Source organism: Xenopus tropicalis, chromosome 5, assembly GCF_000004195.4.
Source record: "Xenopus tropicalis strain Nigerian chromosome 5, UCB_Xtro_10.0, whole genome shotgun sequence".
In the NCBI taxonomy this organism is placed as follows: Eukaryota; Metazoa; Chordata; class Amphibia; order Anura; family Pipidae; genus Xenopus; species Xenopus tropicalis.
This window is the reverse complement of record NC_030681.2, coordinates 18,022,865-18,036,507: the sequence shown is the minus strand read 5'-3', so window position 1 is coordinate 18,036,507 and position 13,643 is coordinate 18,022,865. Positions and strand designations below refer to the sequence as shown.

The following is a 13,643-nucleotide window of genomic DNA, read 5'->3' as shown; positions in this document are numbered from 1 at the left end:
AGTTTTGGAACAAATTTTGTTAAAATGGTGATACCATACCTTATGATATGGAGCCTAAGGGCAGACGGAAAACTGCAAAATGGCATGGAGGGCCGCACTGTATCTCGCAAACCTCCAATTGTATGGCCCTGCTTTAAAAGATTAAAAAGTCAGGCTTTGCAACTTTCTCCTTCCACTATGCAACATGCTGTATTGAGTGATACTCAAGTAACAACTTATTCTTAATATACTTAGCATCATATTGTGTCGCCTGGTTTTTTTTTAAGATCCTTGGGGGAATCGCTAGGACCCTGCTCTACTTTGCTGTCCCTTCGTAGTGTTATCAGTGTGCAGCTGAATACAGAATATTATTTATATAGCGCCATCAATTTATGCAGCGCTTTACAGAATAGAGGGGTACAAAAGACAGAACAGTTAACGTGTACATATAAACAATTCACAAAAATGGTTTGCAATTACATTTGGATGAGGATCGGAGACAGTAGGGGGAGGGCCCTGCTCACAAGAGCTTACATTCTAAAATGGAGGGCTGAGACATAAGGTCAGGGTAACTAGCATGGCGTTAGAGTTCATGTAGGTGTCTAAAGTGACAGTAAGTGCGGAGTGAGAGGTGGAGACCAGTGGTTAGTGAGTGTATGAGGAAAGATTAGGGGTGCTCAGTGGTTATCGCATTTCTGAGGGTTTAGGTTATAGGCTTGAGTGAAAAGGTGAGTTTTAAGAGACCGTTTAAAGGCTTGGAGAGTCTGGCAGTGCCTAATGGGACAGGGAAGAGCGTTCCAGATATGTAAACATCAACCTTAGCTATCAGTAACTATGCCATTAGTGTGTTAATGTTGTGTGAGGACTATATTGTATGTACAACTGAAGAGCCAGGGCTATTGCCACAAGACCAGGAAAGAGCAATGGCTATGAAGGTTTTGTGATCAGCCACAGCTCTATTGCGTTCTGCAGCCATTTTGTACTGTACATGATGGTAATTGTAGTTTCATGACAACTGGTGAAATTCTAGTTTCCCAATCCATAGGAAGGCGGGCATCTTCCAAAGGAATGTTCTATAAGTAGCCTGGAGAACACAAGCAGCCAGAGTCCATCAATCACTGAGCAAATATAAAAACTGGCACTGGAATGCGCAGATTTAAGAGCGAGACGGGATAGAAAAAAATCCCCTCGTACAAAGACGACTCGTTATCACTGGATTCCTGGAAAGCAGACTTGCAGATCATTATTTCCAAGAAGTCTGTAAAAGAGAAATAGAAGGACGAGTGCATGCCAGTGTGCGCTACAGCCAGCAGCCATGTTCCCTGCCAGAGGCGGATATGCAACACCTGCGGGGATAACATTCTGCATCTCTGCTGAAAAAAAGCATTTGGGAAAAGAAAGGCAATTGCTGGTCACACGATTCTTGAATGTCCTCATTAGACTTAGATTACTCTTCTAGTTTTACTAATTGTTGTATTTAGAATGTTGAGGGAACAGTAAATCCTTGCCCTGGAGAGATTGCTGCGTAATGTTTGGTGCCTGTGGCACAGGGAGGAAAAGGGAATTATCTCATCACAAAATTCACTCAACAATAATCCCGTTTTTTAGACACACACATATTGATTTGCAGCTGTCTCTTCAGATACCCAGATTACATAACATTACATAGGGTTGGCCCTTTCTGCCTCTGCTTAGCTTTCTTGTATCAACCGCTAATGAATCCCGTTAAGGTCGCTCCAGCCTACAGTGTGGTCAAATTATTAAATCCAGAACATTGTCTCAGACTCGGGTCGCTGCCAGCGGGAAGTGAGGGAGGACATGCATTCACTTGAGCGAAATGACTCAGATTTGCTCCCAAATACTCCTGGGAACGACTGCTTGGCATCTGTTTAAACACTTTAGGCATAAACAGTATTGACAGCAGAATTGTAACACTTCATCATTATCGTTTTATAGCACCAGCAAGTTGAGCTGGTCGTGACCCAATAAAAGCTGGTCCTTCGACTTATTGTGCTGCGGAATGGGCCCTTCCGACAGGCTGCTTGACTTACATCTGAACGAAAATCAGGCAGATATCTGTTGGGAATGTTTGGAAATCCGAACGGGGCGAGGACCACGTTAGCATGTTGAGGCAGTCCTCTCTTCATGGGTTGCTGTAGGCCCTATTATGATCCAGTCATTGGCTCAGAGGTTGAACAGTCAGATCTCCTCAATTTGGCCTACCATCTGGTGGTTAGTTTGGGTTAATAAGCCAAACAAGCAGGTCTTAAAGGAGAAGGAAAGGCTAATAAAGAGTTAATCTCAAGCTGCAGGCATACCTTCAGTTGTCTCAATAGTGCCCTTAAGTCTCCCCATATTTCTCCCGTTCAGATGATCAGAAGCCTCATAGGAAAAAAAACCGCTGAGCTCTGTAAAGAAAGTTCCCATAATGCCTCGCTCCTGCACCGAGACCAATGTACATGCTCAGTTTGTAAGACTATGAGGAAGCTTCCTGCTGATTGGCTCAGATCCACATTCCTAAGGGGGGGGAGTGAGGTATTTTCTTGGGGGAGGGGGGACCAGCAGAGAGCTGTGTGTCTCTGGCACAGGAAAACAGACACAACAAATCTTTTGACAGAGAACTCAGTGCTTATGGCTGTATTTAGATAGACCTTTATGATAAAGCTTACTTAGTTTTTACCTTTCCTTCTCCTTTAAAGTATATTCCTACCTTAATACAGAATTTCATATTTTCATGATAAATATGGAATAAAACTAGAATGAGAGGAGTCTGCTCACATGTTTGGGCAATTTGGCTGGTTTTGAATATACTGCCTGACCATCTGGGCTGGTTCAACAGATAATCCTGAGATTCTAGTTGACTGAGGATTATCCCTCCCAAAGGAAAAGTTCTGTCGGTTGGCCAAAAAAAGCCATAATGTCCTCTTCATTTCCTGCTGTTCGTATGGTCGTATGGTGGTCGGTCTGAATAAATGGAATAATGTAAAAATGGTCACGTGTCTATCCGTTCATCCCGCCGGCTAATAGGTTGGGTAGTAGGTGTATGTCCACTGTAAGGCCCTATAACTGTACAGAACAAGCATTTACTGTGTCTCTTTTAGCTCAGTTATATTATATTACTTAACAACTGTGTTTGCTATACTGTATATTCATTTAACATTTGCGACATATCACGCCCCGGGCTGAATTGGCAGGTTATGTACAAAAAAAAAAACCATTCTTTTGTGAAAACAAAATACAGTGGTTTCTTGGTGAGTGGAACTGTCAAGGAAAGAGAAAGAAATATGATGTAATATTTGCTTAGAGCCTTATGAAATATTCTTTTTCAGGAACAGGCATTTTCAAACAGTTTATTGTCAACAAATAGGTCTCTTGGCGTGATGAACCGAGATGTCATCTGGGTTTGTACTCTGAAAGGTTAGAAGGAAAATACATGTATTTATTTATAAAGTTGGTTTGTGACTGCTTTCTACAAGCAAACTTGAAGTGACAGTTGCTTTGGGGCATCTCCGTGCTATAGGAAGCATTGTATTGGATAATATATATATATATATATATATATATAATTATATATATATATAATGATCTCACCAAAGTGTGGAACAGGAGACCGGTTCAATGTTTTGTTGTGATACGGGTGTGGGACCTGTTATCCAAAATGACGCGTTTTGCTGATCTTTCTGTAATTTGGATCTCCATACCTTAAAGGTGCCCATACACGTGAAGATTTGCTCGCTTGGCGAGGTCACCAAGCGAGCAGATCTTCACCCGATATCCCCACCTACGGGTGGGCGATATCGGGGAACATGTAGGCTAATTCGATCGTTTGGCCTTGGGGCCAAACGATTGAATTATAATGGCGGCAATGGGGCAGTCGGTTCGGGGACTACATCAATGAGCCGATGCGGTCGCCGATCCGACTAAATCTTTTAACCTGCCCGATCGATATCTGGACAATTTCAGATATCGGTCACGCAGGCCCCTCGTTCCTGCCCCTACACAGGCTGATAAGCTGCCGAATCAGTCCAAGGGACCGATATCGGCAGCTACAATCAGGCCCATGTATGGGGACCTTAAGTCTACTAAAAAATCATCTACAAGGTACTGTTTTACTCTCTGAAATGTATGTAATGGGGGAGCACATATTGACGCAATTATTTAAGATGCATTCATCCAAAAACGCTCCTGGACTTCCACATGGTTGCCAATACCTCTGTCCTGCCTCTTCTGATGATTGGAGTTCTGTCACCACTATAGATCTGGCAGCAGCTCCAGGGTTCCCACAGAGGTGCCCAGTGAATGCCATTTTCAGTGTGGTCTCCAGAACCTCCCACTCCCACAAATTCACAGGTAGGTAGGGAGCTGCTCTGGTGAAGTCCTGTAGGCACGCACAGGAGGAGGTTTCTTTGGCAGAAGTTCAAGATTATTAGAAGAACCAAGTGGTTGGTTTGGAGCGTATCTGGAGAAGTGACTTAAAATATAAGATGGAGCAATTACAGAGAGCTTTGTAGGTTAGAAGTTTATATTTAATGTATTTATAGTCAGTGCATGGATTTGCAAAGGTGCAGCAGGGGTGGTTTTGGGTGTGAGGTGGACGACCCTTGCAATGCTATTCTGCATGGATTGCAGAAAGGATGAGAAAGTTAGTGGCAGACCACTACCCAATTTGCACATGTGCATTTGCAGCAACTGGAACTCAGAGCATGGCTGCAATAATGCTGGGATTGTGGGGGGGAATACTGTGGTGTGTGTAAAAAAAAAATAAAAAATGGCCATTCCCTTCCGAAATTTTTACACACGGCACTACCTTTGTATATGATCCTTATAATCACACAGTGTGACTGATTCGAGACTTTCAACCCAACATTATGGGGCTGATTTACTAACCCACGAATCCGACCCGAATTGGAAAAGTTCCGACTTGAAAACGAACATTTTGCGACTTTTTCGTATGTTTTGCGATTTTTTCGGCTTCTTTACGAATTTTTCGTTACCAATACGATTTTTGCGTAAAAACGCGAGTTTTTCGTATCCATTACGAAAGTTGCGTAAAAAGTTGCGCTTTTTTCGTAGCGTTAAAACTTACGCGAAAAGTTGCGCATTTTTCGTAGCGTTAAAACTTAAAAGGTGCAAAGTTTCGCGTAAGTTTTAACGCTACAAAAAAGCGCAACTTTTTGCGCAAGTTTTAACGCTACGAAAAATCGCCAGATTTTACGCAACTTTCGTAATGGCTACGGAAAACTCGCGTTTTTACGCAAAAATCGTATTGGTAACGAAAAATTCGTAAAGAATCAGAAAAAATCGCAAAATACCGATCATTACGAAAAAAACGCAATCGGACTCATTTCGACCCGTTCGTGGGTAAGTAAATCAGCCCCTATGTGTAGGGTTTGTCCAGTCGGGCAGAAGGCATTTCTCCAACCCATTACAGCAAGGTCTGGTCTGTTTTTTCTCCCCGGTCACTGGTCTGCTGACATTTTCCATTGGAGCGCATGGATTGGCGTGACCAAGAAAGTAACAGGAACCACAATTTTCTGTAACATCCACTTGTACAATCGATGTCCAAATGTATCAGTGCCATCTAACAGACCATAGGGATGGCCAAAATAGACAGTATATGACCATTTACACCCATCCATCAATTTGTTAATAATCTGAAGGTTGGTCCATGCAGTCACATTTTCTTAGTTGTGGATTTGCACAATGGCAGTATTACAACAGCAACCACTGATATTTTTACTTTCATTGACCCGGGTTAATTTAGTTGTGCAAAAGTCCAGCTATGTCAGTAAATAAGGCCCCGTAGAAAGGCACAGTTCAGTGTTCAGAATATTCTACGTGTGCAAGACTTTTGGTGTGGGTAAATTTTGCATGGAAACAGTAAAAGTGTTTGTTTCCTGAATCTGTATCTTCAATGAGAATCAGCAAGATTTTCCCCAAATCCGCAGGTCTTCAGAAACTACTGTGGTGGGTAGTCACCTTTTCTTACACTTGTAGTCTGTTTCACAGGATTATTGCTAAGTGGATCACTGGGCCAAATTGGGTTGGGCCCACAACTGGATATTACTGTGGCCTTACTGAGACCAGGAATGGGATTTTCAAACCTGCCCAAAAGATCAGACAAATAATGATGAGGCAGGCTTATCCCGTTAATCGGATGTTATCAGCCTGTGTATGGGCAGCTTTACTTTTAGGGTGAAGACACATGGACAATTAGTTGCCGCAACTTTTAAAAAAACTTGGTAGCAGTGAGTCGCCGCATTGTTTGCAGCATGCTGATTAATCACTGCTACCGACTTTTTAAAAAGTCATGTCAACTAATTGTCCTGTGTGTATTCGCCCTTAAGGCTAGGGCTAGATGAGAGGCTTGTGTATGTGAGTGAATCTTCTTATATACAGGTCGTAAGCTTACCATTTACAGAACCCTGCAGGCCTAGTCAGTAGCTTATCAGCCCTTGTATGTGCCCTCTAGAGGGCTTGCCCCACCGATATCTGGGTGAAAATCAGGTTGGTACGGTCTGAGAATCCTGTCGGTCAAAGACCATATTGGCACTTTGAAGCAGTCCTTGTCCAATGGGTCTATGAAGGGCCACCAGGCCAGTGATTGGATCAGACCGATTTGGTGGGTGCCCTATTGGTAAAGAGCCACCAAACGAGCAGATCTCACCATGCATTGCTGGCTTTATGAGTAATAGTGTCCTGTGTGGCTGTATGTGGCTCAGTAAGTTCTTCCTTAAGTATCTTAAACAGGGCAGTCGCTGTTGGGTGCATGGAGTCCACTTGTTGGGGTGCTTAATGCTGGGGCCTCAATATTTCTGAATGTACACTTGTTTTTTTACAATTATGCAGCTTTTTCAGAAATATTGGGAAATATAAGGGTGTAGCTGAGCCTTAACTAAAGTTTCAGCAATGTAAATTACATGTATTTTTTTTTATTTTTTTTTATATAAATTGGCCTCTTCGCATCTTGCAGGGGGGGTCCATATGTTACGTTTGTAGGGGGCCGCATAATATGAAGTATACGCACAAAGGGTGGAGCTCATTTTCCAATTCCTTTTTGATGTGCCGGCTGTTGTGCAACAACCTCAGTGTGTGTGGCCTGCAAACATGTCTTTGTGTTGCATATGGGAGAAAGACACACTAAATAACAGATATATAAAATGCTTCCAGGAACATCTCCCAACCAACGGCCTCTACTGAACTTTATCTTCAAACTCATATAATTTAAAGGCACAGTATACCCCCTTTTCAGCAGAAATTCAATGAATAGGGTTTATGTTGAACATACTTTTTGCCTATTTTTTTTTTAGTTAGGTAATATCTATGATTTTTATTACTTGCTCTAAACAGGACAAAATTAAATAAACAAAAGCCATATACTACAGGTATGGGATCCCTTATCCGGAAACCCGATATCCAGAAAGCTCCAAATTACGGAAAGCCGTCTCCCATAGACCCCACTTTAATCAAATAATTCGGATTTGATCCCAACTAAGATATAATTACCCCTTATTGGGGGCAGAACAGCCCTATTGGGTTAATTTAATGGTTAAATGATTCCCTTTTCTCTGTAATAATAAAACAGTGCCTGTACTTGATCCCAACTAAGATATAATTACCCCTTATTGGGGGCAGAACAGCCCTATTGGGTTTATTTAATGGTTAAATGATTCCCTTTTCTCTGTAATAATAAAACAGTACCTGTACTTGATCCCAACTAAGATATAATTACCCCTTATTGGGGGCAGAACAGCCCTATTGGGTTTATTTAATGGTTAAATGATTCCCTTTTCTCTGTAATAATAAAACAGTACCTTGTACTTGATCCCAACTAAGATATAATTACCCCTTATTGGTGGCAGAACAGCCCTATTGGGTTTATTTAATGGTTAAATGATTCCCTTTTCTCTGTAATAATAAAACAGTACCTTGTACTTGATCCCAACTAAGATATAATTACCCCTTATTGGGGGCAGAACAGCCCTATTGGGTTTATTTAATGGTTAAATGATTCCATTTTCTCTGTAATAATAAAACAGTACCTGTACTTGATCCCAACTAAGATATAATTACCCCTTATTGGTGGCAGAACAGTCCTATTGGGTTTATTTAATGGTTAAATGATTCCATTTTCTCTGTAATAATAAAACAGTACCTGTACTTGATCCCAACTAAGATATAATTACCCCTTATTGGGGGCAGAACAGCCCTATTGGGTTTATTTAATGGTTAAATGATTCCCTTTTCTCTGTAATAATAAAACAGTACCTGTACTTGATCCCAACTAAGATATAATTAATCCTTATTGGGGACAGAACAATCCTATTGGGTTTAATTAATGTTTTATTGATTTCTTAGTATGGAGATCCAAATTACAGAAAGACCCCTTATCCGCAATACCCTTGTTCCCGAGCATTCTGGATTACAGGTCATATACCTGTACTTCCTGTTCCCATAGAGCAACATCAAACAAGCCACTCAGTCTACTGAGAAGCCTCTGTATAATGAGCTGCTCTTTAAAAATATAACCTGGTGTAGCTGGGGGAAGAAAGGGGATGATTTATTCCGAGATTCCAAAGTAATTTCACCTCTGTGGGTCATAATAGATCTTGCTATTGCCGTCTATAGAAAATACCTCTTCAAAAAGAGGCCTATATTTAAATGCAAATAGACGGGGAAGGAATGTGCTATGGAAATAAGGTATGATTTGTTGCAGCCTATTGAAAGGATATACATTTACTAGAACTCTTGCTGGTTTATTATTAATGTTATGGTAGAACAAAATAATAATGTTTGAGCTTTTATTGCTTACGTATTGTACAAGTAAAGTGTGTGTTTATAAATTATCCCATATAACCTATTCCTTAAAAGTTCTGAGAAAAATGCAAAAACTGATGTTTAATACTTTTATCTCCTATGTAGTGTTCCCGTATTGTACGGTCAACCCTCCCATGGCCTTGGACCTTGCTCTTCAAGCTCTCTGTGGGCTCCTTCAGCAGTGGGACCAAGTTCCTGCAGGCATCCCAATCCTGCTGCAGTGGCTGTTGGGAGATGATGATGATGATCTAAGTGACTTGGAGACAATGAGACTGGTAATCAGCCTTACGTACCTTCATGCAGTGAGATCAAATACAGATGAGTTGGGTGTCTGGGTAGGAAATGCATAATAATTAAGTATGTGTCTACTTATAACAATGAGAGTAAAATAAATGATATGGAGCCCCTAGGGCCAAACGACCGAGGACCTATCTATCTATGAGCCAATGCTGTCCCTGATCCAAAGGGAAAATCAAAACTGCCTGATCAAGATCTGACCGATATCGGTCGGGTAGGCCCATTGGGTGTGCCCATACACAAGCAGATGAGCTGCCGAATCAGTAGCTGAAATCTGTATGGCCACCTTTATTGTGATAGGCCACATCAAAATGTTGTGGTACTGATCATGCCAATCTTCATCACAGGTCGGTGGCCTGCTGAGGAATGTATTGTTCCATCACCAATAAATAACTGCCACTGCATGCAGCAACTTCCGGTGGCCATACACCTTCAGATCCGCTCGCTTGTGATGTCACCAAGCAAGCGGATCTTCTCCCGATATCCCCTAGGGCCAAACGATCGAATTAGAACAAGGGGTATAGGCAAAGTTGGATCAGGACTGCATCAATGAGCCGATGTGGTCCCTGATCCGACTAAATTTTTTAACCTGCCCGATTGATATCTGGGCAATTTCAGGCCAGATATCTGTCGCGCAGGCCCGTCACTAGTGCCCCTACACGGGCCGATTAGCTGCCGAATTGGTCTAAAGCTGGCCACACACATGGAGATTTTCAATCTCAGCCTCACAGCCTTTTGCGATTTCGGTCGCCTTGTTGAGTTGCCATACACGCACCGAATATCGTACAAATTAGGTTTCGTATGATATTATCGGTGCGTGTATGGCCAGCTTAAGGCAGCTAGAATCGGCCTGTGTATGGCCACCTTAACCTAACACATGCTTGTCTGGCGCAATTAGGTGTGCCACTAATGCAATGATTCCTTGTATGCAGCTAACCAAGACAATATATTGTTATATGTTCCAGGTGGAAGAAGACTTCTTGTTTGAGAAAGGAGAAGCAAACTTCTGGGCTGAGAAACTAATGTTTGTTAGGCTGCTGTCTAAACATCTTAAAGACCTAATTACATCTGCCCCCTCAAGTCTTCCACCTAAGGAAAATCTGAGTGAGCTCTCAAGTGCAGCCACTAAGCGATCAGAGACCATCCAGCGATTTCTACAGGCCCTTCCACCCACTCCGGAATTCCTGAAAACCACTGAATACAGCAGACTGCTCATTGAGAAGGAAAGGACCTCTCGGTGCATCCAACTGTTAGCCTTCCTACAGAAAGAGAAGCACCAGGGATTTGCCTGAAACAACAGTCCCTCTTTTAAATTATTTTTAAATGCCCGATTTTTCACTGTTATTATGTTTTAGTGATAATAAAATAGTGCATTTCCATTATTTATCACTGTTAATGATTGGTATTAGCAGGAAGCTCCAGGAAAGGTGAGAGATGATTATATATAGAGGGATTTACCTTTTCTATTGTGACAATAGCAAGATCTGTATATTTCGAGTTCTGCTATGGTTTCTGCGGACCAAGCTTGGTTTCCATGACAGTCAAAAACTTCTAGGGGCTCACAATAGGAGAGTGAAAATTGTGCTAACGCGACGGAGAGTACAGAACGTGCCTTCTGGTTTCCCACCTAAGTCAAGCTCCGTGGACATTTAATATCGCTTCTTCAAAACAACTGTCTGGATTTCTGCAAGTCTGCGGGGAGCTTGGGGGTTCAGCAGACTGGAGTTTTACTAAAGTTACTTAGGTCAGTAAATTAAAAGAGAATTAGAAAGGCACTGTCGCTTGTTTGCAGAGAGCCGTGACTTTGCAGCCAGCTGATAGGGTTTGTAGATGAGCCGTGCTGATAACAATATTACAGTAAAGCTACGGTATCTGTCAACATTTTTGCTGAAGTATTCGAAAATGTATTTACTTATAATGTAAGTTTTGTGCCTGAGCTTCAGGGAGATTGTGTCACACTATCTATTTTTGCAAACAGTGTGAAAATGGCCAACAGTGTGAAAGTGGCCAAAAATGAGTCATTTTTTCTAAGTTATTGTTACTTAAACCTATTATTTAAACCTACCCAACCTGACTGTCCCTTCTCAGCCTGTCAGTTACAGCTTCTAATGGTAACGGACTCCTGCTGCAACAATATGGCAGTCCCCTCATAGTGGAACATGGGGGATCAGATAGAAAAAGCACCGGGCAAATACTTTAATAAGGTTTCATTTCTGGTGTCTGTATCTCTTTAAATCTCCCAGAAAGCTTTCCATAGGCTATCACTTAAATTGCATGACAAGCTCGTCAAGCATTCATTTCCTGGAAAAGCTGACATGGAACTTGTTACGGTGGCCATACACGGTAAGATCTGCTCGCTTGGCGAAGTTGCCAAGCGAGCAGATCTTCTCCCGATGTGGGGGCGATATCGGGTGAATTTAGGCTACTTCAGTTGTTTGGCCTTGAATGATCAAATTATAATGACGGTAATGGGCACAGTCAGTTCAGTGAATGCATCAACGAGCCAATGCAGTCCCCGATCCGACTAAATTATTTAACCTGCCCTCCGTTTCTGCCCCTACACGGACCGTTAAGCTGCCAAAATGGTATAAAGGTCCCCATACACAGGGCGATTCCAATCGGGCCGTGTATGGGCACTACCGACGGGCCTGCCCAATCGACCAGATCTCGATCGGGCAGGTTAAAAAATCTAGTCGGATCGGGGACTGTATCGGCTCGTTGATGCGGTCCCCGGACCGACTTTTCCTATACCCATTGTTATAATTAGATCGTTTGGCCCCAGGGCCAAATGATCGAATTAGCCTGGATTCTCCCGATATTGCCGGGAGCGGATCAGCCTGTATGGGGACCTTAAGGGACCGATATCGGCAGCTACAATCGGGCCGTGTATGGCCACCTTCAGGCATTTGCATTGTTGGGCTATAGGAGGCTGTTGTGGTATTTATGTACTTTTAAAAAAGAGGTTATGATCAAATAAACATTAGGGCAAATTAAGACCAAATAGAAACACCACTCTAGTTCAACTGGTTATACAGAAGATGTTTCTCCCTCCCACTAAGGAACATTTCAGGGGCCCAAAGAACTTTTCTTTGTAATACTGTGGCACACGAGGATAAAACCCCCACATGCGCCTCGGCTGTCATCGCTGCAGACTGCAGGGCATGAAAAATGATGCTTCGGACACGCACAGAGCAGTAACAAGCAACTCTTGGTGCCAAAATAAGAGGTTGAAAGACCTGTGTGCTATAAGCTCCCGTAGATCTATACCACTGGACAAAATTAGTAGGAGGTGCAACTGCCCAGCCATTTAATATTGTTTACTTGCCCTTTAACGACTTACCTTTTAAATCCACCTCTTGGTTTCTTTTCTCCATTTAAACCTTGTATGATAATCATATTCAAAAGAATTCTTGTGTGTCATCATCTAGAGGTGATCCGAATAGAAGTGGTCATTTATTATTGTCCCTGAGCAGCCCCCCCGGTCTCTAACCCAGCTACATGGAATTATTTCAATGTTTCTATGTCTCAAATGCCATGCCAAGGGTCCTTTCCACCCATTAAGCCATAGTTAATAAAAAGGCATTCTTAAGGAATAAATTGTTACAGTCAATTCCATTTGGCTCGGTGTGTATGCAGAACAGCAGCGCCAATAGCAAACTGGCAACGATGAGTTTGTTGGTAGCCGGTACTGAAAGAGAACATAGATCCGTGGTTGGCAGGTGTATTTTTGTATACGTATTAGGAACAAACCTGGCATTTTTTTTTTTCAAATCAGACGTCTGAGCAAAACACAGAGTTTATAAGATGGTTCATAATATCCAATCATAATTGGCATCTTTGATTCAGTGAAGGAGTTATTCCCATGGCGATAACATTGCCCTCACACAGCCAAAAGATAAAGGAATAACCCTCATCAGACAGATGCATTTATAGACTTTTGTGTTTATTTGGATAATTACTCATAAGCCATATGGCCAATGTTGTTGAAACCAAAGTTTCTAGAACCACTGAGCTTTATTAAGGGAGAAGACACACGGAGCTACTTAGTAGCAGCTACTAAAACAGACAATGCTGATCATTTACTGATAATTGTCTCTATGTGTGTTTAGCAGAGGCAATTCTCAGTATTGTCTATGGCAGGGAATTTTCTGGGGTTTAGTAGCCGTGACAAGTAGCTGCTACTAAGTAGCTCCGTGTGTCTTTACCCTAAAGGCATCACTGGGCTTCACCCATCGGAAAGATTACAGACTAAAATGTATTTATGTATAACTTTATTTATAAAGCACCACAAGGGTACGCAGAGCTGTACAATCTTGCAATATACACAATTACACACAGGGAGGACAAGTGATATAATAAATACAATAAATATATATAAATACACAGGGAGTAAGTGCCATGTGGTATGAGACACAGTAGGAAGGAGGTCCCTGCCCCATAGAGCTTACAGTCTAAGTGGTTGGGTAACATACAGGCACAAATTACGTTATAGGTCCCTATAGATATTGCTGTTGTATACACATTTGCATTGCCTCTGGAAAAAAGAACAT

General features: G+C 42.0%; 1 protein-coding gene across 2 annotated transcripts in view; it reads left to right on the top strand.

Moving 5' to 3' along the window:
• Positions 1–10,477, top strand: part of thada (THADA, armadillo repeat containing) — a 283,459-nt gene extending 272,982 nt beyond the window's left edge. For both annotated transcript variants that reach the window (XM_002932394.5, XM_012963890.3), the window contains exons 37-38: positions 8,902–9,071; positions 10,059–10,477. In XM_002932394.5, the coding sequence (XP_002932440.2) occupies positions 8,902–9,071; positions 10,059–10,385 (497 nt within the window). In that variant the 3' untranslated portion in view covers positions 10,386–10,477. The remainder of the gene's footprint in view (positions 1–8,901; positions 9,072–10,058) is intronic.
• The last annotated feature ends 3,166 nt before the right edge of the window (positions 10,478–13,643 follow it).